Raw genomic sequence first — 24,572 nt, forward strand, 5'->3', positions numbered from 1 at the left:
CAGCTGCAAGACCAGACATGAGCGTCTACACTACGGAAGCAATCCGGTCGAATGTGTTTTTTTCGACTCCCTCTGGAAGTGGTCGAAAGTGGACAAGCTCAAAACGTTTTAGACCCCATTTACAGTTGTATTTAGTGTCGTCCACTTGTGATCCGATTGGCCAAAACGCATCTGCGTTTCAATGCAAAAGGAAGATATTTTCTTTTACAGAAATTGCTTTTTAAGGACTACAACAAATGGCTGGTAGGAACTACAACAAGCTTCTTCTTGGTTTGGTGACGTCACGAAGCCCAAAAACGTACATAAACCCCGCCTCCAGAACACGCAACAAAGGGGGCGGGGCCATGTTGGGCTGCTTTAGAGAAGAGGAAGAGTTGTTGTAGTAGAGTGTTGTTGACATGCCGTCATTTTACGCCGGACTGCTTCACAAACGAGGGTCAATTCAACACTGGATTTGCACAAAAGATTAACATGAATCAACTCCACAGCAACTACATAAATTTATCCACTAACCATTCAGAAACGTCCAGTTTCATTCTAAAAGTTGTAACTTCTTCCTGAGTCTCTCCATCAGTGTCGACTCCGGTTTGAACAATGTAAGGCTGAAAAAAATCGTCATTTTGGCTGCGTGAGATTCTCCAGCTTTGTTGTTGTTGAGCAACCGAAGCGTGAGCTGTTAAAGCTCCGCCCTCTTCTGGAAAGGGGGCCGGGAGCAGCAGCTCATTTGCATTTAAAGGGACACACACAAAAATGGGGTGTTTTTGCTCACACCCAAATAGGGGCAAATTTGACAAGCTATAATAAATGATCTGTGGAGTATTTTGAACTGAAACTTCACAGACACATTCTTGGGACACTTATATTACATCTTGTAAAAGGGACATAATAGGTCCCCTTTAAGTAGGGTTTTTATAATCAACTAAAATTATATTAAAAAACAATACATTAAAAGACTTATACGTCACACATGATGCATGCAAGCATAGCACATGACCCTCTTTAACGCCCACGTCTAGAAAACACACACTCCTACCTCTGTAATAAACACAGAGAGATGTTAGTCCCGTCCGGATAGGTACATGAAATCACAGACATCGAGTGATAAAAAAAAAAGTAACTCAAATGGCGTTTTTAATATCAGTAGTGTTTCAGATATGTCTCCTAAAATCCTTCAGATTTTCCTTCCTCCTAAAGACCTTCAGGTTTTTCAGTTAATTTTACTTTGGAGGTGCCAATGCTGAGTTTGCTTTAGCGGCCACTACGCACACAAGCTGACCTGCAATGCTTTCTGCTTCCTGTCTGGTTGGGTGTTGCTAGTCCCTGCTAATTTGGTTGTTGGAATCTATCAGAAATCTTTCAAATCCTCATTGTTTTTTACATTAAAGTTTCATAGGTTTTAAATAAGTTCTCTACACAACATAAAAGTGAAATTGTGATTGAAATTTGATGGAGATAGACGTTTTGTTCACTTTTGGAAGTTGTGGCCTACAACAAAGGTTCTTCAAATCACACAAGATGGCTGGTTGTAAGGAGAAAGAAAAGGACAATGGACAATGTATCTCACATGAGCTGGTGTGTGAATTGATGGAGCAACAGAAAGCTTTCTATAAAGAACCGTTACAACAACAAGAAAGCAATTATAAAGTTTGTATGTGTACCTTCATGGAAACAACAAACAGTAGAATGGATGCCATTTTGAAAGAACTGCAGGAACTGAAAGTTAGCCTCCAATTTACACAAAAGGAGGTGGATGATCTAAAAGTGTCAAGTACCAGTTTGTCATCAAACTGCAAATCAAATGAAGATGACATACACAAATTGGCAGAATCAATGATAGTAATAGATGCCAAAGCAGACTTTCTTGATGCCCAAATAGGTGTCAAAATGTGATTATTGATAGGTATTCCTGAGATGTAGAATGAAAGGTGGTCAGAATCAGAGGAGAAGGTGCTGACTTTTGTAAGGAACCCTGCATCAGCCCAAAAACGGAATCCGACGGCCTGGGCGAAGGTTAACGCGTTTATGTCTTTTCAGCGCCTCTGTGAAGTTCACTTAATTTTCACTCGTTTAATCTGACTCCAATTTCAAATGATTTACTATTAGGTTATGTTTCCAGTTAGAAATGAATCATTGGTTATGCATTAATTTAGATTTTTGATTATTCTGATTACCTTATATCTTCAATTATTCGTTCCCGGTGTCGCTTTAGAAAAGTCACTTCGGCCGACTGAGTGCTCTTCTCGGACACAAACTCGCCAGTTCTGACCTTAAACATTGGATGCAGGGTAAATATCTACCTTTAAGTCGGTCGCGCTCTGCTTACTCGTAACAAAAAGCATAGTTTTTATATATTTACGAAAACCGCAACTTATTTAAGGCAGCGATAGTCAGAAATCGAACTTAATTGATGTGCCCTATGCTCCATCTGTTAAACCTTCCGTATGATCAATCCTGAACACAGATTTGCGGTAATACCTTCGCTTTAATCTACTAGAAGTAATGAATCAAAAATAATACAGAATAAACCAAATATAACATTTTATTTGTCAAGTAAAAATGTATCATGCCAATTACATAGTTGGACAATTAGAAGCCAATTCAGAAATAATAAATGCATAACATCAATTACCCAAAGAAATGCATATACACACAGTGATGTGTGAGTGTCTTCAGACATTCATCCAACTTCTGGCTACAGATGATCCCCCATGACTGCTTTGCACTTTACCTTATATACAGACCAGAACAAAAGGGTTGTAAATATTTATTACACCAACACCTGTTTTGGGGGGAGAAAGGAGGACAGAATTCTCCTTAGTTTTCAATCTTCTTCATAATACCAGTGACTGCTGTGAAATTGAGACCATTTTACCAATCCATTTCATTAACATGTTCTACACTCTCACTACACTGACATTCATTAGTTTTTGTTTTAAAAAGAATAGTGTGTTGTTTAATCACCTGTACCCCTCCCATACAAACAACGAGGTGAGGACATGATGCCATTAAATGCGACAAGGGACCTAACGTCACTGAGTCACAATCTTTCCGTACCGAACTGTGACTCTGCAGTTCGGCGGGACCTAGTTTTCCGTTGGCTAGGAAAAAAGTATGTTGAGCCCTCATCGTAGAAGGCGACTCATGCCGAGCTAAGGAGGAAGGAGGAATAACGCGATCTCCATTGCATTGGCGGGCAAAATGGCCAGGTTTTTCACACTGACGACAGATTAAAACCTCAGTACAGGAGGGCCGGCGAACACTCTGAGGAAACCGCATGCCGGCAACACTCTGAGTGAGTTGATCTAACTGTTGCTGCTGTGATTTTAACATCTCCCGCAGCTCCTTCAACTCCGACTGAGAATGTCCTTGCACCCCGTATTGGATGCCGCATTGAAACTGACTGACTCCTACCCCTCACACTCCCTGGCATTCCCTCCCGCTCCCACCTAATCGCTTCCCCACGCATTTCTAAGAGGGTAGAGGCGGGCTGGCGGCGAACCAATTGCTTCAGTTCCCAGCGGAGGGCACCATCAGCAACGTACTCGACAAACTGATCGTGCAATACAATTTCAGCATTAGGAATAGCATTGGGTAATTGCTGTTTAACCCTCTCCAGGAGAGTCATCAAGGCCAGGGAAAACTCTAACAGAGATTCCCCATCTTGCTGCCTCCTGGAGAAAAAGGCTTCTTGGAGTGCTACATACGATTGAGAGCAATCATACAACTCACTAAAATCGCAATAATTTTATCCAGATCACCCCGTTCCCCACTGGGACGGTGTCTAATCTCTTCACGCACTTCCAAATGGTCGAAGAGAAAGAATGCTTTGTCAGCTTTGGACAAATAACGAGCCCACATACATGCCTCAGTTTCCTCCACCCACTCATCAATACCTATGCCGGATTTGCCAATAAATTTTGGAAACCGTCTGTTGCTGGGCACAAAAACAAACCAGTCCGGCACAACAGTATCAGTCTCGGCTGGCTGAGGAGGGTCAGGCATTGCTGCAGAGTGCAGTACTAGGACCAGGTAACTCACCTGGCACCTACTCACGACGCAACCGGACATTATCGGCTCTCAACTGTGCCACTAATTCTCGCAACTCCTGCATCTCTTCCTCCATACTTGTCATAACTACACTCACCCCAAAAATAGAAAAGGGCCACTGATGGAGGAATACAACTTGTCCAAGAGGTCGAAACACACGCTGCTGTTTTGTTCTGAGGAGAAAGAAAAACAAAATCACAACCAATTTCAAAACACAGAATTTCACCCACGTCTCACTTAGGAAAATCTTTGCCTTGCCAGGTAAACCCTGCCGACTACGCCAAGATGTGGCATTACCAAATGAAGGAAAATATGAATCACAATTTAAATTTGTCAGACTACGCCACCCTGGTGGGATGCCAGGGAAATAACTCCCAATAAAGACAGACAGGTAAGTTTTACCAATTGAAGTCAAAGAGAAAAATGGAGACGTATCAATACCAAAATATACTTTATTATAAAATCACCATCATCAATAAAATTCTCTCTCTCACAAAACACACCAAAAATGATAGAAATAATTCTCCCGCGGTAGAAATCGCGTTCCGAAATGGGAACGCGGGGGCAGCGCGATGCGACCGCAAAGGGCACTTTTACTTTCGCGATCAAAGTGCACGCCACTGATAAGCATTGTAAATGCACTATTACAGTATACACATACCAATTAAACGTGCAGGTCTTCTCTCGTGCGCCCTCCCAAGTGCGTCGCTGGTCGAATCAATAATCACTTTCGTTTCGCTTTCAGATATCTCTTTTATAGATGCCATCAATGCTTTTACCTTTCTAGATATAATTACCAAAATCAAAACAGTCCATAAACTATCTAAACTATCCTCACGAAAACTTCAGTCAAACCAGCTCGCGCGTCAACCTGAGAGATCAGCCTCCTTACCTTAAAGTGTAAAATTTCTCGGTTTCTGAATGGATGGTTTGGCTGGATTGACAAACGCTAACGTTCGGGCATGATTTATATACCATCGACCTGTCCTAAAACGTTAGCACGCTTTGATCGATTGTGTGGAGATCGCGTGTTTCTCCGTTGGAGAGCGCATTTTCTGTTCACATCCGCGACAAAACAGTTGATTATTTACAAACGAAAGCTCACAGAAACGTGAAAATGGTCTCATTTGAAAGAAAATATCCTAAGCTAAAAGATGATATAGTGTGACTGATTGAAGCAGCCCTTATCAAAAGTGTGGGGGTCGATTTCTGTCTTTTCAAAACTGCGGGGGTCCTGACCCCCCGTCCCCCGTGTCAACGGCGCGCCTGCATGCAGTCGTTGGCTTGGAACAGGGCTTAAAAATCTTGATGTTCCCCCTTTACCTTTAACCAAGAAGTACGAGAATTAATCTAAATTCACAAATCCCCAAATGTGAAAGGCAAGAGAGGCATACTCACGATTTGTGTTGAACAAACACTAGACGCACAGCTGTATGGTTACTGTATGAATACTGGCCAGCATTCACACACCTGCCCTCGCTGCTATTACTGAGAGCAACACACAATAAATACCACGACTGAGGCGGTCAAAAGATTTAAACACCAAACATACCTGCAAGCAAACTCCGCCACGACTTGCCCACAACGCCAACGCCACCAGCCCCGCTCTAAATTAAACTATAAATAGCGCATATTAGCCTTGCAACACATGCATCATTACACCATTAGCCGAAACTCAACATTCCTGGATAGGAATGGGAATGGAAATGGAAATAAGGGTCCTTAAATAGTACGGCTGCTACCACCTCATTGGTCTGCAAACTATACCCCAACCAACCAATAAGATGAAATGACTTATTCTGCCACATTAAGATCTACTGCTCACAGAATCACATTCAACCAGTTATTGCTTTAGTAAAAAACATAAAGACACATAAACACACCAGATATGCAAAGAGATTCCTAAAACACGCATATATTGTGTTTGTATTTTAGATATTTAAAGAATATTAAACATTAATGTTAGAAAACCTTGATAAGATCACATTGTCATGATCATTAACATACAGAAATAAAACAGAGACTTTTAAAACACAATTAGTAGATTCACTCAGAAATTATTAAAGAACAAATCAAACAAGTAAATAAGAAAAATAATGGAGAATAAAAACAGTGAATGTAAGTAAACACACAAACACGTGTCTTTTCACTCATAATTTCTGCAGATGAAGTTGAGTTTGTGAGTCTCAGGAAGGCTGATCCAGCGCTGATCTCCTCCAGACTGAACTGCTCCTTTTCTCTTCTCGAGGCGGCAGTCTTCCGGTGTCGTTCCGTTCCCTGGGGCCCAGTTCTGATAGCACACGATCTCTCCGCTCAACCAGAGCCACATGTTCATGCTGCAGTAGTTGTGTAAACCCAACCACACCTCCTCAGTAGACGCCCGTTTAACCACATTCATCACACGACGCTGAATCTCTTCTGAATGAACCGAGACCAGATCCGTATGATTCTGTCTGCAGTATCTCAGAGCTTCAGACCACGTCAGATTCTCTTTGATCAGAATCAGTTTATCTGGACACAAAACAAACCACAAGCAGAAACTAGAGAGAGACTGATCAAAAACAACATGCAGAACAAACACTGTGGAGGAATTTGTCATGTCAGACATGTAGTGTGAACTTTAAGATATCTGGAGGTGATGGATGGATTGTGTGTGTTTTGTGAGGATCTGCTCACCTTCATGACACACAAAAGGATGTTGGTTGTTGCAAGGGATGTCATGCCATTGTCCCTGAATCTTCTGATCAAATACTGTACAGAATTCAACACCTCCATAATTATCAGGTTCAACAGTATTCCAGTATCTGAATGAGGAGTTACTCTGATCTGACCACTGCCATGAGTCTCTGAACAGACCGATCCAGACATCACCAGATATGAGACTATCATTGATGAACTTCTGAAGCTGTTGACTCTCATTCTGGTTCCTCACACTGACCAGATCAATGTGATTCTGTCTGCAGTAACTCTGAGCGTCTCTCCAATTCTTCATCTGATTAACAAAGACGAGTCCTGTGTTCACTTTAAGAAAAACAAATGGAAACAGATTCATGAATCAGTTTGTTCATTATTCGTATGCGGGTTTAGTTGTAAACAGGAGCAGCAGTTGAAGCATCAGAAACACGTGTCAACTGATTTTGCTTATATAACAAAATAATATTTGTGAATTTTTGTGATAATTTTAATATAACTTTATATTTCTTCATTATGTTTTGTTACACATTTCTCTAGAATACTTGATTCAGACACAAAGAGCCGAATGAGAGAAACATCAAACAGATGAAGATGTTTCACTGCAGCTAAATATTTTTTTTAACTAGTCCCTAAAATATGTCAGTAAAAAGTCAATTCAAAATGTTGGATTTTAGACTAATAATATAGACAAATGAATATTGTTGCAATATTAATATTAATGTTTGTCTTGTTTCTAGTCTGATTGTTCCCTTTCAGTCGGTCACGTTCGACGTCTCATTGTGACCGACGAACTGGGATCTCGCTAGAGAGGCCAATCTACTTCGAGTGTAACTAAAACGAGCCAATGCACATTGGCATGTAATATTTGCATCAGCTGCGCCACCCCGCAGTGCGGGTATTTAATGAGCAGCAGGTGCATCGCATACTTCAGCTTTTGCTTCGGAGCCGAGTGTTTGTTTGTCGTTCTGGAAGCAAATGTAGCGCCCCCTACCCTCTTCTTGTAATGGGTGGAGCACCGGGTTCTAATGATGTGTCTCCCGACTTAATCTACTCCTTTCCCTTTTCCCTTCTGATTACTTTACATAAATTAAAATGTTATGTGATAGTCTGTCTGAAGAACTGTTAATGTAAATCACAAAAAGGTAAGTTCTTATCAATTACTAAGTAATTTTATTTAACAGAAAATAATACTGAAATACTGTAAATCAAGAGTGAAATGACTCAAGGAAAATTCAAACGTCTGTTATGTATTTTCTTTCACATAAAATCACTTTCCGAACTTCTCAGATCAGAAAGTCCAAACCCTGATACTCAAATATCAATATTCAAATTTTACCAGTAAGAAACAATAATGCAATTCTCTTTTGAGGTATAGTAATATAACAACAAAAATCAAATGCAATATACACTTAGTATAAATCACGTGAATAAACCAAATATGTAATGTGGGCCCACACACACTCTCACAATTTCAAAACCCCCAACCTGTTGCAGGCCTGTGTCGTCGCTTGAGAACGGTGTGGCCGTCAAAACCAACAAATGGCCTCTTCGCTCCAGAGAGCTAAATAAACAAACGAATGTACCTGTGTCTCCGTGTGTTGACACTCGCGCTGTCTACCGATCGCGTTATGAACTTCGTATGTGTCTGCAGTCTCACCAGCTGTCCGCTGAATGACAGTTAGTTCATGCGTTCATGACCTCAAGGCTAGATTACTGTAACGCTCTACTGGGTGGTTGTTCTGCTCGCCTGATAAATAAACTACAGCTCGTACAAAATGCAGCAGCTAGAGTTCTTACTAGAACCAGGAAGTATGACCATATTAGCCCAGTTCTGTCAACACTGCATTGGCTTCCTGTTAAACATCGTATAGATTTTAAAATCTTGCTAATTACTTACAAAGCACTAAATGGTTTAGCTCCCCAGTACCTGAGCGAGCTCCTAATTCATTATAGTCCTTCACGTCTATTGCGATCTCAGAATTCAGGCCAGCTGATAATACCTAGAATATCAAAATCAACTGCAGGTGGTAGATCCTTCTCCTATTTGGCACCTAAACTCTGGAACAATCTTCCTAGCATTGTTCGGGAAGCAGACACACTCTGTCAGTTTAAATCTAGACTAAAAACGCATCTCTTTAACCTGGCATACACATAACACATTACCAATTTATATTTCCAAATCCGTTAAAGGATTATTAGGCTGCATAAATTAGGTCAGCCGGAACCGGGAACACTTCCTATAACACCTGATGTACTCGTTACATCAGAAGAAGAATGGCATCTACGCTAATATTAGTCTTTCTGTTTATCCCGAGGTTCACCGTAGTCAACCGGATCCGGGCCGTATCCAGGTGAGACCAAGGACCTGCACCTTGACACGACCACAACGCAGCCCTGAAGTATCAGCAGAGATTGAGTCAACTAGATCATCCCCTGTGAAGGCCTCATCGACACGACAGCCACGACACAGTTCCTCAACAACCGTCCATACCGGCGTGATGAATACGATCCTCAATTGGATGGAACTGAAATAAATACTTTTAATGTTGCGATCCTATTGGACCTATGATAGCAACATGAATTGTAACAAAGCACTGTTGGCCAGAGGAGAACTGGCACCCCGACTAAGCCTGGTTTCTCCCAAGGTTTTTTTCTCCATTTTAACACCAATTTGCCACTTGTCTGCCACCTGATGTCACCTGATGGAGTTTGGGTTCCTTGCCGCTGTCGCCTCTGGCTTGCTTAGTTGGGGACACTTGACTTGACATTTGATATTCAACAGTGCTTTTGATCTGCCTGCATTGACACTATTCTTTAAGAGATGCTGTGCAGCCAAACAATGTACCAGTTATCAATGTAAAGCTGCTTTGACACAATCTACATTGTAAAAAGCGCTATATAAATAAAGGTGACTTGACTTGACTTGACAATGAATCCCGCGATGCCAGAGGAATTCTAAACCGCGCGGGGATTTAGAATGCTATCTGGTTCCTCCATCCTATTGACGTCTTCTTAGGAGCGATTAATAAACTCTGGTCAATCATCACATTATAGTCTCTTACTCTCCGTAAAAGAAAGGGAGATTACAGCGCGCACAGCCGCAATAATCAATATAAGTCCGTTTAAACTCTTAGTCAGAGTAGAACAAATGAAACAAATTAAAGAAACGTTCTTTAACACTTCCTACATTCGCTGAATATAATCTTCGACCACTTAATCAGCGGTTACTTTACTATTTCTTTCTGAATCAGAAGGAAAAAATGCGACATCACTTTCTGATCTGCCTCCATCATCCTTTTTTCCCTCGTACTACTCCTGCTTCCAATCAGAACTCTCAGTGCCTGAACAAGGGCGGGACTAAATAAAATAAAGACCAATCACAAATAAAAGAACATGCATGCTTGTCAAACCCACGTTTTTAGCCAGTACATCTCACATAAACATTTACCATAATCTATGTAACACTTGTACAAGTGAAATGATATACCATTATATGAGCCCATGGCATTTATACCAGTTTAACCCATGAATATCAGAAACATTTACATATTCAGAAATATGCATTTAGGAGATAATAAATAACCTTAGCTGGGCTACACTCTCCCCCTTCTGATATTCTCATGTCCCCATGAGTTTTTTCTCCCCCCTACATTTGTATTAGAGCTTTGGGTTTGTAGTCAGTTCCCCAACTAGCACATGAATCACATTTAGCTAAAGGATGACACCATAATGTATTACATGATTTTTTTTGCCTGGTAGAATTTTGAACATTTACCACCATACCCCTATAGACTAGTGTTAAGGGCTTATCTGTGGATTTCCCCAGTTCATCATAACTTAGTTTCTTTACAGGCCTCAATTCTCTCCTAGGACGAAGTTCCCTCTTCTCATTTTCCACCACTTTTGGTGTACTAAAGGATGGATGGTCTCCCCCTTCTGATTCTAGACCTTCAATACAATCAGGAATTGGTGAATCAGTACTCCCCATTTCATGTTCTGTAAGGTCTTCTGTCACTTCCAATTGAGCAGAGCTTTGAGTAGCTCTGTAAGGTACTTTGGCTCTCTCTGATGCCAATGAAGAAATGAGCAGTCTGTCAAATGACTTCTTTTGCTGAACTGGATAATATTCATCAATGCTACTGCTTTCACTGTCAGACTCTATTTCTACAGGTTCCTGGTCTTTGTCTTTCATCTGCTGTTTCTGTGCTCGTTTCACAGCTTTGGACCTTGTTACCCGTTTTGGCGAAACATCGCGTCTTGGATCAGGTAAGTTTATTCTCACACTCTCTCCTATTGGTAGCAAATGATCCCTGTGTAATGTTCTTATTCTTCCAGTACCAGTTTCTGGTTTCAGTCTGTAAACTGGTAAGTTTGACAATTTCTCCTGGACTATATAAGGAAGGGAGTTCCAGCGATCTTGTAATTTATGCTTCCCAGTTAAAGCAAGATTCTTGATAAGAACTCGATCTCCCTTTTCCAGAATCTGATGTTTTACTCTCCGATCATAGAGCCTTTTGTTTCTTTTCTGCGTCTTCAGAGAATTCTCCACTGCTAACTGGTATGCATGTTGTAAGTCTTCTTTCACACCCTTAACATACTGGTGATGTTTCAGACCATTTTCACCTTCTGATGAAGTTCCAAACTGTACGTCTACAGGAAGACGAGCCTCTCTTCCAAAAAGCAGATAATAGGGCGAGTACCCAGTTGTCTCATTCTTAGTACAGTTATACACGTGTACTAATTGACTGATACTTTGACTCCATTTGCTTTTCTTGGCCGGATCTAGTGTTCCCAGCATGGAAAGAAGAGTGCGGTTAAACCGCTCAGGTTGTGGATCTCCCTGAGGATGGTAAGGTGACGTTCGGGACTTACGAATTCCCAAGATTCCCAGCAACTCTTTGATGAGTTTGCTTTCAAAATCACGACCTTGGTCGGAATGAATGCGGGCAGGCAGACCATAATGCACGAAAAACTTCTCAACTAGGATTTTGGCTACGGTCAATGCCTTCTGGTCTTTTGCTGGATATGCTTGGGCGTAGCGAGTGAAATGATCTGTGATAACCAGAACATTGCAAATCCCCTTAGAGTCAGGTTCAATGGAAAGGAAGTCAATGCAAACTAGGTCCATCGGCCCACTACTTGTGATATGACTCAGATAAGCAGATCTTTGGGGTAATGTTTTTCTTGCAATGCATCGGCCACAGTTTTTGATGTACTGCTCCACTTCTGTGCTCATACATGGCCAGTAGAAACGGTTTCTACATAGTTCTGTGGTCTTCTCAATCCCAAGATGGCCAGACTCATCATGAAGTGAATACAATACTTGAGATCTGAATTCTTTTGGAAGGACTAACTGTTGAATCTCCTTTCCACAGGGGCTCTTAGTAACTCTGTACAAAAGATTGTGGCGAATGACTAACTTGTCTCTCTGTTGTCTCAGCAAAGATTCAGAAAGAGTTGAGTTCTTTGTAGCTGAAAGAACTTTCCCTTTTTTGACTTCTAGTCTCACAGGTCCAATGATGGAGTCCTGCTCTTGAGCTAGTCTCAAGTCTAGGTTGGACAACTGCGCCTTATGTTCCAGTTCCAACTGTATGGGGCAAACATATGCAGAGGGGATACTTTCTGAAGGAATTCCTAACTGATCTACTAGCCTACCACTAGATTCTTCAGAAGGATTAGTATCTGCAAGCTTACAGATAGCCTTCACACCTGACCTAGGGATGTCAATCCATTCAACCGGCACATCACTGGACATAGGATATCTTGACAACATGTCAGCATCAATATTGTGACGACTAGGTTTGTACTGGAGATCAAAATCGTAAGTGGCTAGGGCAGCCAACCACCTATGACCTGTGGCATTCAGTTTTGCACTTGTTAACACGTAAGTCAAGGGGTTGTTGTCAGTCTTAACCGTGAATTTTGCGCCATACAAATAATCATGAAATTTGTCAACTATGGCCCATTTTAATGCTAGGAACTCCAATTGATGTATTGGGTAACGCTGTTCAGCCGTACTCAATTTGCGGCTTGCATAGGCAACTGGCCTTAACCCTTCTGGGTATTCCTGGTTCAGCACAGCACCCAGTCCACTCAAGCTTGCATCCACATGTAATATGTAGGGCTTAGCTGGATCAGCATACGCAAGCACTGGAGCATGTGTAAGGCAATGAATGATGTGATGGAAAGCATCTGTGCATGCCTTGTCCCATCTTTCACCAAACGGCTCAGATTCCTGGTAGTATTTCCCCTTTAGCACAGCTTTGCATTGACCCTTCGCAGGAGGATACCCTTTAGTTAACTCGGTCAATGGTCTTACAATCGCGGAGTAGTTCTTAATAAATCTGCGGTAAAATCCGCAAAATCCAAGAAAAGATCTCAAAGACTTTAAATCAGTGGGAATTTTCCAGTTGATGACAGCCTTCACCTTTTCAGGATCTGGAGATACTCCTGCTGCAGATACCACGTGCCCTACATAATTGACCTTCGGCTGACAGAATTGGCACTTGTCAATGGAGACTTTTAGACCATACTCTTGTAGTCTATCCAGCACTTTCAACAGCCTCTCCTCATGTTCTTCTAATGTCCGTCCAAAGACAATAATATCATCCAAGTACACAATAACTTGTAGGAGATGCATGTCTCCAACAGCCTTCTCCATTAATCGTTGAAAAGTGGCTGGAGCCCCAGTCACACCCTGTGGCATACGTTCAAATTGGTAGAAGCCCAGAGGGCAAATGAACGCGGTCTTTTCTTTATCCTCATCAGCCATTTCAATTTGGTAATATCCACTGCGTAAATCTAAAACAGAAAACCACTTACTCCCCGACAAACAGTCTAAAGCGTCCTCTATCTTAGGGGTGGTATATTGGTCTGGGATGGTTCTGGCATTTAGAGTCCGATAGTCAATACACATTCGAATGGCTCCATTCTTTTTCCTGGCAATGACTATTGGTGAAGCATACAGACTTTTAGATTCAGTTATGATACCTGCCGCCAGTAGATCTTTCAAATGTCGCCTGACATCATCGATGTCTGCTGGTGCAATTCTTCTAGATCGCTCACGAAAGGGTCTGGAATCATTTAGTCTTATGGTATGTTTCACATCTTTAGCTTTCCCCACATCCCATTCGGTCACCGAAAACACGATTCCTCGCTCTGACAGCTTCTCTCTCATCCTTGCTTTCCAATTGGCTGGAATAGGGGAGTCACCAAACTTAAAGATTTGTGGATCTAATCTTTTGGAAGCAGTCTGAACTCCCTGTGCTACTGTGACAATGTCAGTGGGGAATACTTTAGCAATGACCGTCCCTACAGGTATAGTGATGTCTCGGGAGGTGTCATTGCACACTAGCAATTTGAAACTATCCACATTCAGGTTAGACGAATGGAGAACCATAGGTGGAACAAGAATTCCAGCTGGAAGTGGGTTATCCTCAAATGCTTCGAGAAGAAAAATGTCTTTCCTCAGTTGCTTCTTCATTTCTACTTTGCACACTGCATACCTCTCACCTCTCGAGGGTATAGTTAACCCTCCTGGTCCCGTCCACAATATTTGTCCCTCATCTGAGTCGGAGACCTCCACTCTCCCTTTGATCTGTGGCACATGTAGTTTAAGCACTTCTGATTGGATTCTCAACGAGTAGGCTTGATTAGAGGCACTAGAGTCTAAGCTGAATGTGGTCAGTCGCTGGAAGAAGTTTGCATTGGTTCCAATAATAACCGGAACCTGCTGAGTACTTTGCGGTTCTGGGCAAACCAATGCCAGGATAGAAACAGTCTCAGCTTCACCAGTGAGTATAGCAGGAAAGGAGATGTCTACCACTATGTAGCCCTTATACGGATAACTTGATTCACTCAGTCCCCAAATGGACAATCCAGCAAGCGGTTGAATAGGAACGTGGGACAAGTATTTGGAATACCATTGTTCAAAGACAATAGTCACCTGCGATCCGCTATCAAGAAGGGCTGTACATGGACATCCATTCACCTCCACAGGAATGGTAGAAACAGGACCCACTAGTCCACTGGGGAGAGAATTGGCTTTATTGTTGGCCATTTGACTCTGATCAAAGGAACAATTAAGACTATTAGCAGAAGCATTGTCTCCAGCCGATCTGCTTTTCTCAGATTTGGCTTGCCGAAGAGAGCGCACTAGTTTCTGTATCACTAGCGTGGTATTTTCTGGAGCTTTACACTTAGTGGCAATGTGCCCATCCTCTCCGCAACGGTAGCAGAAGAAATCTTCTCGATTCCTTGATGATCTTCTCTGATTTTGAGACTGAACTGGCTTTGGATTCAAAATGTCCTGTGGTGATTGCTTAGTGGAGCACACATTCATCACTGACAATTGCTCTTGTAACTTTTGAACCTGTTTTTTTAACAGTTGCACCTCCGACTCTTCCTGGGTTTCAGCCTTTTTCTTAACTTGTTGGTCTCTAGACTCCACTCTCAATGATGCAACTGGGTTTTTCCCAGAATCATCTCCCAATCGTAATCTTAACTCCTGTATTTCCTCTCGTAGTTGTTTCACCTCAGAAGAGTTCATTTTGTCATCATGTTTCAGATGTATGGGCTTTACCGAGGTTTTGATCTTATGACGGGCAGACTCATTTTCCTCTGCTTCCTTAATTTCGTTCAGTAATGCTAGGAAATTGGGAGGGTTTGCTTTCCTTTCCCTTAGTCTCAACTGCAGCAGCATAAGATCCGCTTCAACAGCTCCTCGGATCAGTTGTTCAATCCTCACTCTGTCCATTAACTGTGGTGCCAATCCTCCTCTCTGAACCACTTTAGTTAAGGATTTCTCTATTCGCCTCAGAAAATCAGACAACGCCTCTCCTGGTGATTGTCGAAGAAGACGGAAAGCAAAGTAGAGATCCTCTCCAGATTCAAATGTTCCAAAAGTATTCTCCAAAGCATCCAGATACTGCAAAGCACTAGCATCTGGACTTGAAAATCTCACAGCCTTAACAATATCCAATGCTGGGCCTTTTAAACACTCCATTATTCTTCTTCTTTTCTCCTTTTCAGAACATTCGCACTCTACAGTCATCAATCTGGCTTGTTCCATCCAGTTTTCCAAACTTTCCTCTCCTGTTGGTGTGGGAACAGTACCCGAAAAGGTACGTAATCGGCGATAAGCACTAGCATCAGTCGATGGTTTGGAGGTTTTCTCCAATAGTTCACCCACGGCACGTATGATAGATTCAGGAGAACTAGCAGTAGAGGTAGACTGAGTGAATAGAGCTTGCAAGTCAGACATAGATTTTCCCTCTTCACTTAAGAACTTGGACAGTTTCTGTGAGAATTCTGAAATGGGCACCTCAGCTAAAGCCACTACTACTTTCCAGGCTTCCTCTCCTTCAGCGGGCAGTAATTCTGGTGGAATGCGAGCTGGATCAATGACTTCTTTGCATTCACAGAGCACCAAGCCAGTATCAGGACTTGGTCCTGATCTTGAGTCTTTCACACGAACCCTGCCAAAAGCTTTTACAGTCTGCACTGTCTCTTCTATAAACACCACATCAGTTTTAGCAGGCACTCCTATTAACAGTATGCCATGATTCTCCTCAATGTCCACTTCCTTACACCATTTGGACAACTCAGCAAGCAGAATTGGATCCCGTGCAAAAGCCATGCTTGGAGCTCTGGAAAGTTATTGTCGGTCCACTCAAATAAACTCAATATTTAATTCAACTCTTGTTTACTAGGGTCAACTAATGACAGGAAAGAAGAAATCCCGGACGAGCCCCCATAAATGTGTAGCGCCCCCTACCCTCTTCTTGTAATGGGTGGAGCACCGGGTTCTAATGATGTGTCTCCCGACTTAATCTACTCCTTTCCCTTTTCCCTTCTGATTACTTTACATAAATTAAAATGTTATGTGATAGTCTGTCTGAAGAACTGTTAATGTAAATCACAAAAAGGTAAGTTCTTATCAATTACTAAGTAATTTTATTTAACAGAAAATAATACTGAAATACTGTAAATCAAGAGTGAAATGACTCAAGGAAAATTCAAACGTCTGTTATGTATTTTCTTTCACATAAAATCACTTTCCGAACTTCTCAGATCAGAAAGTCCAAACCCTGATACTCAAATATCAATATTCAAATTTTACCAGTAAGAAACAATAATGCAATTCTCTTTTGAGGTATAGTAATATAACAACAAAAATCAAATGCAATATACACTTAGTATAAATCACGTGAATAAACCAAATATGTAATGTGGGCCCACACACACTCTCACAATTTCAAAACCCCCAACCTGTTGCAGGCCTGTGTCGTCGCTTGAGAACGGTGTGGCCGTCAAAACCAACAAATGGCCTCTTCGCTCCAGAGAGCTAAATAAACAAACGAATGTACCTGTGTCTCCGTGTGTTGACACTCGCGCTGTCTACCGATCGCGTTATGAACTTCGTATGTGTCTGCAGTCTCACCAGCTGTCCGCTGAATGACAATGAATCCCGCGATGCCAGAGGAATTCTAAACCGCGCGGGGATTTAGAATGCTATCTGGTTCCTCCATCCTATTGACGTCTTCTTAGGAGCGATTAATAAACTCTGGTCAATCATCACATTATAGTCTCTTACTCTCCGTAAAAGAAAGGGAGATTACAGCGCGCACAGCCGCAATAATCAATATAAGTCCGTTTAAACTCTTAGTCAGAGTAGAACAAATGAAACAAATTAAAGAAACGTTCTTTAACACTTCCTACATTCGCTGAATATAATCTTCGACCACTTAATCAGCGGTTACTTTACTATTTCTTTCTGAATCAGAAGGAAAAAATGCGACATCACTTTCTGATCTGCCTCCATCATCCTTTTTTCCCTCGTACTACTCCTGCTTCCAATCAGAACTCTTAGTGCCTGAACAAGGGCGGGACTAAATAAAATAAAGACCAATCACAAATAAAAGAACATGCATGCTTGTCAAACCCACGTTTTTAGCCAGTACATCTCACATAAACATTTACCATAATCTATGTAACACTTGTACAAGTGAAATGATATACCATTATATGAGCCCATGGCATTTATACCAGTTTAACCCATGAATATCAGAAACATTTACATATTCAGAAATATGCATTTAGGAGATAATAAATAACCTTAGCTGGGCTACACAAACCTCTACATAGTGTATTCTATTTGAGTTAATCTTCAGAGAAGAAGCCTCTTTCCCCTTTAGTGCTGGCGATATGGCACAAGCAGTGAGGTCGAGCCTCTCAACCAAGGTTACAAGGGTAAGAAGCCCTGAGATAGGCGACCCGGAGATGGTAGGGACTGCTCTTTGGGAGATGGTGACTGCACCACTCCTTCCAATGGAGGAGGGCCGGGTGGAAAATCTTTCGTTCCCTTTTCTTTTTGTTCTGCCGCTGGCCCCACAGAAAAAGAGCAGTTTCTTCTGTGAGTCCCAAGAGGGCACGGAGAGCAGTGGACGGTGCAGAACCGGACCACTCTCATCCTCCTCTGTCGCCAGCAGGCAGCAGTGGGTGGTTCAAGCACTCAACCAAGCCTCCTCACACACCCTCTGCCCAACCGTGGAACCAGGTAAGTGTTGCGATGCACACTCAGACCTTGCAGCGGGCCGCCTCGAAGAGAGAGCCTCCCGAGCCAGGTCCCTGTGTTCTGCCTCGCTGCCCCACTGCGGGTACACCTGTGGTCCCCTTGGTCCCGCTTGCACGGTCTTTGCGAGCCTGGATAGCACTCCCCAGTCCATCTCGCTGGCTCATTTGGACCATCAGTCTTGCTACGCAACTCAGTTTGCCCCGCGTCTCCCCAGGTTCAGAGGCATCCAGTTCACTTCTGTGAAAGCTGCCAATGCCCATGTCTTGTGAGCGGAGACCGCAGTCCTACTGGCGAAGGACACGATGGTTTTACAGCCTCTACTTCAATGTACACAAGAAAGGCGGTGGGTTACGACCAGTCTTGGACATACTTAAGCTACAGTTCAAAATGTTGAGATTGGTTTGCAGCAATCGACCTGAGGGACACGTACTTTCATGTCTCAATGCTCCCTTGACACAGGCTGTTCCTGTACTTTGCGTTCGAGGGTTGGGCATATCAATACAAGGTCCTGCCCTTCGGGCTTGCTCCCATGAGAGAACGTGGAGTTCGCATCCTCAACTATCTGAACAACTGGCTCATACCAGCACAGTTCTGAGATCAGTTATGCGAACACAGGGACTTGGTGCTCAGTCACCTCAGCCAGTTGGGTCTTTGGGTCAACAGGGAGAAGAACCCTTGTCAGTGCAGAGGATCTCTTTTCTCGGTTGAATTCAGTCGAACAGACAGCACACCTCACAGAGGAACGTGCTCAATCGGTGCTGAACTGCTTTGAACATGTTCAAAGACAGGACAGCGGTCCCACTGAAGTTTTTTCAGAGGCCCCTGGGGCATATGGCAGCCACAGCCATAACACCGCTCGGTTTGCTTCATATGAGACCGTCTCAGCACTGGCTTCACGGCCGAGTCCTGAGATGGGGGAAAATGTTCCCATTGAAACCCATTAAAACTGCAATTTTTAATCCCAGGGCCATTTAACTATAACATGATGCAATCTTTGGTAAAAGGCATTCATTCTGTTGGCAAGGCTTCAAAATTTAAATTTTTACTATTTTTTACCAGATAGTGAAAAACCATTTTCTCAGGTTCGGCCTATAAAGCAAATATTCACTTTATTCCTGATTTCTACTTATGCATATTATAGAGCCAATTGGATAAATTATCCAGCTATAATTGTGTGGGTGTGTTGGTATGAATGTCAGAGTGTGGTTTGTATGTGTGTAATAAAAAAATTGTGTGTGTGCATGTGTGCTTGTAATATTTGAGAGAGAAACACAACTTGTTTAGATGGCTTTGATTTTCTAAAAGTTTTAGAGTTCAACATGTTTCACAAAAATATATTTTGCATAAAATAACGTTCATAAATCATTTTCATAAACTTAAACCTCTAAAACTTTTTTTTGGTTCACTTTATAACTTTTTTTACTCCAACAATAATTGTGAATTTATCATTTACAGTATAAAGTTTGCCAAAAAAATAAATAATTCTCTATGCTCTCTAATGGCAGATTCCCGCAGATTCCCACAAACGATCAACATGCGTTCAATATCGATTTATTTTTTACACAGAAGTTATACAGAATATTCACAGTCTCCCCTATATTTATTAGAATGTTAAAAAGTAGCAGTATTCAGTATTGTATTAAAATGTTGTACAGTATACAGTGTATCTTTTTTTATAAATGAATGTTTATTGTCATTGTAGGAAACTGAACTTACTGTTGTTAGATGAACTGCAGATGAAAGTCAGGCTGATACTACATGACAAATCATGCCATTGTCCATTTCTCACCATAACACACTCAGCTCCGCCATCAGGTTGTCCAGGAGCCCAGTTCAGATAGAGCGCAGGATCACCTGAAGACCACTGCCATTTATCAACACCCGTCTTCTGCAGCCCAATCCAGACATACTGAACGCCTGAATCTTTCATACTCTTCTTCAGCTCGTTTATGTCGTTCATGTTGTCAACGGTGGCCAGATCTGTGTAATTCTCTCTGCAGTATCTCTGAGCTTCAGTCCAGGTCTTCGTCACGTTTATAAAGTGATACTGACGCTGAACACATTCAGATACGGAGCAGAGAGCTGTGAAAGAGAGGGTTTGATTTAATGCTTTTCATAACAGAGTCAAACCTGATGAAACTATAAACCATAAATAAAACAACAAACACACTCACCAATGAGAAGAAGAATGAAATATAGAGTTTGCTCCATTTCTGAGGAAGAAACACATTGAAAAACTCAGATAATCCCATATTCATCTTGAAATAAAACATGATCATGTAATTTAAAAAATAGCAGAACAACACAATTCACAATCATTCAGACAATATTAACATCTCAAAGTCTAGTTGTGTTTGAAGAATGAACATGTGAGTTGTTCTTACTTTAGAGGTCGTGTGTTTCTGTCCTGAGTCTGATGTTTCTGTCTGCAGCTTTAAACAGTGTGATCATTATATCTGCTCTCATCCCTCATTCATCATCACATCATTTGTTTATTACTCTGAAAGCCCCCATATCATATTCACTTCCCCTATATTTGTGTATTAGTCCAACTCTTTCCCTTTATTTGCATCTTGACGTCTGTGTCAGTCAGTGTCAGTCTATATGAATATGGACCTTAATTAAAACATTTACATATTAACATTCATAATTTATATTTTAACATCTAAACAGCTGCTTTAATGTTATTGCTGGACTGTATAACTCGTGTCACATCCCTGTTCGGTTTGACATGTATGTTTGTGTTTCTCTGTTTTGGGCCACTTTTTATCTGGTGCTGGTGACAAAAGCTCTGTCTCAAATGGCACCCTAAACCCTCACCGTCCTCCTCTAAATCCGCACTTTCACGACGTAATGCCACTTCGACGGCAGGTAAAGTCCTCTGCGTAGCTCACAGTCTTGCGGGCTCAGCAGAAGTCGAGGGCGCATAGCAGCCGCAAAGGGGGCGCTCACGAGCACCCTTCTTTAAGCTTAAAAGACGAATGGTCTTGTGGACTTAACGGACAGACGCACGCAGCGGCCATTGTAAGTCCACAAGACCGAAACTGCACATGAAGTGTGCCATTTGGGACAAGGCCATTGAGGGAGAAACATTTTTCTGCAGAGACCCCTGGTGTTGAGGAGGAGACATTCACAACAGAGACGAGATAAAGACATTAAAGTGCTCATATCGTGCTTTCATTCCCCTGAAGTTCATTTATAATGTTAGTAAAGGTTGTTGGACTCTCATTATCCCACTGAAATAATAACATCATCTTCTGCTGCTGCTGTTTCAGTCTTATTTCCTCTAAATACTTGATTGTGATTGGCTGGAATGCACATATAAAACATTGTTCATTTTTGTAGAAAACTATTTATCATTATTTTTTTATTTTGGACTCCTGCTGTTTACCGTTTCTTTGTTTATAACATATGAACACATTTGCATGTAAACACATCCTCATCACTCATTTTCTTATCTCCACATCACATATAGACGTTCAGGATGGACAATATTTACATCTCTGATGTGAAACAGGATAAACAGTGAGTGTTTTTGTTCTAGTCATATTTCATATTTCATCCAGTCTTATTCATCTGTTAGTTTTATTGCAACAACAGGATAGTTACACTATAACTGTGTCTCAGTTCAGAGGCTGCGTCCTCAAAGTCCATGAAGAAAACACACTTACAGTATTTATCTATAGGTACATCAGATCAATTTGGTGATTCATACTCATCTATGAAATGTGTATAATAAATCACAATGTAACAATACGACTTAGTTAGGGTTCGTAAAGTCAATTCCTAAAGTTGTTTCAATATTTACATCTCTGACGTGAAACAGGATAAACAGTGAGTGTTTTTGTTCTAGTCATATTTCATATTTCATCCAGTCTTATTCATTTGTTAGTTTTATTGCAACGAAAGGAAAGTTACACTATAACTGTGTCTCAGTTCAGAGGCTGCGTCCTCAAAGTCCATGAAGGTCGAAGCGAGTGTTGTTAAATGAGACACTATAACCTACAGATGATTTCCTGTTTACATCACCAGCTGTTCACGCCCACTGCTGCTGTCGCCTAGCAACTGTGACAGATGAAACACTTCTGACAGACTTTTAAATACAAAGATGGCGCCAGAAATTAGTTGATTCATTTATTTGTTTGTTTTTTGTTTGTTTGTTTGAAAAGGGCAGGTGAAGTATCTCAATAGATAAATACTGTAAGTGTGTTTTCTTCTGAGGTGCACCTATAGGTTATTGTTGTATTTGCTGTGCTAACTAATATTTGTCCTTTTGCTATTACCTTTATTTCTGATTATAAAATGGTTAGTTCCTGTCCTTGATTCTGATTGGTCAATAGCTGTGTTTTATTCTATGACCGCTTCACCCAACGGTTCTGTGTTTCACTACACAACACCCTTAGCAACATAAACTGTTTGTTCTCAACTGATATTGTTCATTGAAACGTACTGTATTATGTAGAAGGGAGTTGTGAGAAAAAGATCGAGTGAGCGAGTTTATTACCTGCATTCAGATTCAGGTCAGTCGTATGTTCGCGGAGGCTGCTTTGATTCCGCTTCTCATGTGAGTAACACTGGGTTTGAGTGTCATTGATTGTCTGGAGCTGCTGTGCTGTTGGAGACTAACAACAAACTCTTGTTTGTATTTACTCTTGTGTACTGTACATTCATTTTTGTGCTTCCTTGTCGTTCGTTCATCATCTGGGCTTTATTTTTCGTAAAGCATTAATTTGCAGGTAAACCACTGCGCACCAACGTCCATCATTGTTAGTGCACTCCTCTCGCCTGCCAGCAGCGATCGGGACGGGGTTCGAGGCCGACTCGGAGGGTGGTTAGGATTGGAGTGTGAGTTTTGGAGGCGGAGCAATGAAGAGAGGGTGTGTGTTAGTTTGGGTTGATTTCAAATATCAACAATGTCCAACAGCCTTTTTGAAAAATGGCTTACCCCACCTTTAAGGGATGAAGCTGCTAGTTGATTTTTAACACCTGTGTGAACTTGAAGAGAACTGACTTCATACATCATAAAAGCACACCTACTTATTTTATTTTGTGCCTTTGTGTAAACGGATTCTCTCGGTCGGTTCTCCAGCATCTCAACCGTTATTTAAATGAATGCAGCGCGTGGCTCCACCCACTGATCCTCTGCAATAATTCGTCCACGTTCTATGGTTTTGTCTCACTTTTAGAGCAATTAATTCTCCAAAAATAACAATAACAGCTACAAGTGTGAATAAGTATTTAGCTGAGTAAAAAGACTGAGCGAGCTGAGGTAAACAAACACACTCTTGGCTATCTCTTTCCCTCGTATGCAGCGCTGGATGTCCGATTCATACACTTTAAAAACACTAATAAAATCAAAATATGGGGCACATTTTTTCCTTATTAAGGAAAAAACACTTTGTGGATGTATGTTAAGATGAACAACTCACCAAGATGACACACAAAAGGAATTTAGATGCTACAGGATAGAAATGGGCAATGCAAAAACATGATTATTTATATCACACAGCCTTTATTGTGAAGTTTGAAGAATTTTATTTGCATTTGCAACTCTAATATTTTAACACTTACATGCTCTTTTAGACTGTAAAAAGCAATTGCTGCCTTAAAGAGCTATTTCTACATGCTGTAACCCATACAGTTTTGTTGATATAAATTAATGTATTTTGGTTGATTCGGTGATGTTAAATGTTTTTGACATGAATAAAACCAGTTCATTTACAGTAGACGATACTTTGGTATGAAGTACATGAATACGCCCTCTTGTACTTGATAAATAATTTATGTTAAGAAGCATATTTTATTTCCAAAACCAATGAAACTCCCCTGATAACAGCGCAAAGATCAAACCAATCCTCATTATGACACTCCCAACAATCACGCAGATGCACAAATGAGCTGCTCTGACAGCTTGAATTGATTGACTCTAAAGTCTGTTCATGCTCTATTTAGGTGCTTGATAGTGACACGTTCATGATTTACATTGAAAATAACATTCAAGCCATGTCAGCGGAGATCAGGATCCGAATCATATCATAGCCAGGCACTGAACAGGCTGCATTTTTTCCATCAGTGTCATGTTGGCCGGTTCCCCTGTGTGCATCAGTGCTAAAAGAGAGCGTTTTTCCCTAGAAGAGCTTGCGCTGGTCTAAGCTTGCGTCTTTTTAAAGATGACATTCAACCCGTGTGTTTCTGGATGCGGTTGTTTCCTGTCCTCATTGACTGCCATGATCACTGTTTCACATGCCTGGGCATA

The 24,572-nt window shown here is 41.5% G+C and overlaps 1 protein-coding gene across 1 annotated transcript; it reads right to left on the reverse strand.

Annotated features, from left to right (window-relative positions):
• Nucleotides 1-6,096: 6,096 nt before the first annotated feature.
• Nucleotides 6,097-20,784, reverse strand: LOC127516581 (C-type mannose receptor 2-like). Its single transcript, XM_051901355.1, has 5 exons — nt 20,701-20,784; nt 20,491-20,529; nt 20,033-20,398; nt 6,724-7,068; nt 6,097-6,558 (listed from the first exon to the last, which is right to left on the reverse strand). Exons 2-5 carry the CDS (start codon nt 20,525-20,527, stop codon nt 6,194-6,196), a joined length of 1,113 nt encoding a protein of 370 aa, XP_051757315.1. The 5' UTR covers nt 20,528-20,529; nt 20,701-20,784; the 3' UTR covers nt 6,097-6,193.
• Nucleotides 20,785-24,572: the final 3,788 nt, after the last annotated feature.

This window comes from Ctenopharyngodon idella, chromosome 7, assembly GCF_019924925.1.
Source record: "Ctenopharyngodon idella isolate HZGC_01 chromosome 7, HZGC01, whole genome shotgun sequence".
Taxonomy (NCBI): Eukaryota; Metazoa; Chordata; class Actinopteri; order Cypriniformes; family Xenocyprididae; genus Ctenopharyngodon; species Ctenopharyngodon idella.